The 2,103-nt window shown below is 36.1% G+C and overlaps 1 protein-coding gene across 1 annotated transcript in view; it reads left to right on the plus strand.

Moving 5' to 3' along the window:
- Positions 1-2,103, plus strand: part of LOC132175172 (plant intracellular Ras-group-related LRR protein 6) — a gene marked incomplete in the record, with an annotated part of 15,528 nt that overhangs the window by 5,976 nt on the left and 7,449 nt on the right. The window contains 4 exon segments of the mRNA XM_059587025.1: positions 519-588; positions 677-754; positions 879-939; positions 1,044-1,122. Coding sequence (XP_059443008.1) covers positions 519-588; positions 677-754; positions 879-939; positions 1,044-1,122 — 288 coding nt within the window.

Genomic DNA, 2,103 nt, shown 5'->3' on the forward strand with positions numbered 1-2,103 from the left:
CAGGACCTTAGTGGAATTAAGGACTTCATTCTTTAAGACTCTCTTTCTTTGGGCTGCTGTCTCATATTGTAGTATTTTGAACTTTCATGCTTTCTCAGATCTCTTCTCCGCTACTTGCTAGGCTTCTCTCTTGTATACTTTCTATGTACGTGAGTTGCGCTTTTTAATCAATTTGCGATTACTTATAAAAAAAAAAAGTGTGCACTTTGCTATTTTGGCGATCTGGTAAACCCTCTTGACATAAAAGCAATTTTTTATTTGTTTTCTGCATCGCATGCGTTCTTTGATAACATTTGGCTTATGACACTTTTTCCCCAGGCATCAAACAATGTTATTACCAGCTTGCCAGAAGAACTAGCAAACTGTTCAAAATTGACAAAACTAGATGTGGAGGTATTAGTGAGATCTTTACTTTGAGTACTTGATGATGGCTGGTCTGCTTGTATATATACTGGAAAGTAATTATTTTTGACCTATTTGTGGCTACAAATGGGTATTGCATCTTATATCTGTCCCAGGGAAACAAGCTAACTACGCTATCCGGGAATTTGATTCCATCGTGGACCCTGCTTACTGAACTCAATGCATGTAATTATCTATAGCTTTGTTGAGTATTAGGTCCTACTTTTATATCTGCAGATATATTCAAGTTGTGTTGTTACTTTAATTGGTGCAGCAAAAAATTTATTGGGGGGTATACCAGAGAACATTGGGAATCTTTCACGTCTCATTCGTCTTGACCTTCACCAAAACAGTGAGTCAATTAAGCAAAGGGTTGACTTTTTGTTTAAAAAAAAAAAAAAAAATTATTTTTGGTGTTATTTAAGCCCATTTCTACCACCTCTTCTCAAAAATTTTCTTTGTAACGAGTTCTGCAGGAATTTCATCAATCCCACCATCAATAATGGGTTGCTCTTCTCTTGTGGAGTTCTATATGGGGTCATTTTCTCATTTATTCTTTCTTGATAATTATGTGGGGTTTCTTCTACTTGAAATATCAGCACCTTTGATATTTATATGGCTTTGGTGGCATCACATTTCAGGAATAACACACTGTCTTCATTGCCGGCGGAGATTGGGGTGCTTACGCATTTAGGGACTTTTGATCTTCACTCAAATCAGGTAGCTATAATTATCTATTTGTCTTTGGTAGAAATATGGTGATATTATTTGGGAAGATCTTGTTTCTATTAGTTTGTTAAGATAGATAAGCTAGGCTAGAATGATATTTTTGTGTGATCCTTATGTTCAGCCTTTTCAGTTATTACCTCTTGAATTCTGTTGCTCAGATCTGATTATAATAACTTTTCATGTAAATTCTCTTAGGCCCGTAGATTTGATTGTGTGAGCTAACTTGTATGTACCCGATCCGTGTGGAGGGGGTGCTTTACACAGGTCCAAGGTCTACTTGAAAGGGTGGGTACACGAAATGCCCCTGCCTTGGATGGGTTCCTCGTCGTAAAAATAAATAAATAAATTCAGTAGCAATGGTGGAGTCAATTTCCATTAGTATTGAGTGGTACTAAACAAAATGTTATGGATGTATGAGTTTTTGTTCTAGTGATATGTTTGAGTACATGCATGAAAAGAGGTCCTTGCTACTTCTTGTCCACTGTTCTTCAAGTTTTGAGCCGCAGGGTAAATGGTTATTCCTTAACATGTTATTTTTTTAGTTGTTCAACATATTTTTGTCTGCCACATTGCAAAATAAACTCTATTTCAAGTAATTCAATCTCATTAGAAATGCGCATAGGGTTGCAACTTTAGTACACAAGAAATATACAAGAGAACTCCCTAATCAGGAGAAAAAGATGAACAGAAGTTCAAAAAATCAGAAAAACTAGAAAAAAGCAAGCTATTATGTGCTGCTATCCATGTGTATAAAGGGTTGAACATAATCATTTTCAGCTCTACAACTGGAGTCTCTATATCTTCAAAGCTTCGTGCATTCCTCTCTATTTCAAGTGATGCTTCCTCCATTTGTAAGATGAAGGTTGCGGTTTAGCTCATGGATTCAAAACTCACTAGATGCATGTCTAACTTACTAATCTGCCAAATATTTTATTTTGCTTTTTTTTTTTTTTTTTTTGGGGGGGGGGGGGG

Source organism: Corylus avellana, chromosome ca3 (assembly GCF_901000735.1).
Source record: "Corylus avellana chromosome ca3, CavTom2PMs-1.0".
Taxonomy (NCBI): domain Eukaryota; kingdom Viridiplantae; phylum Streptophyta; class Magnoliopsida; order Fagales; family Betulaceae; genus Corylus; species Corylus avellana.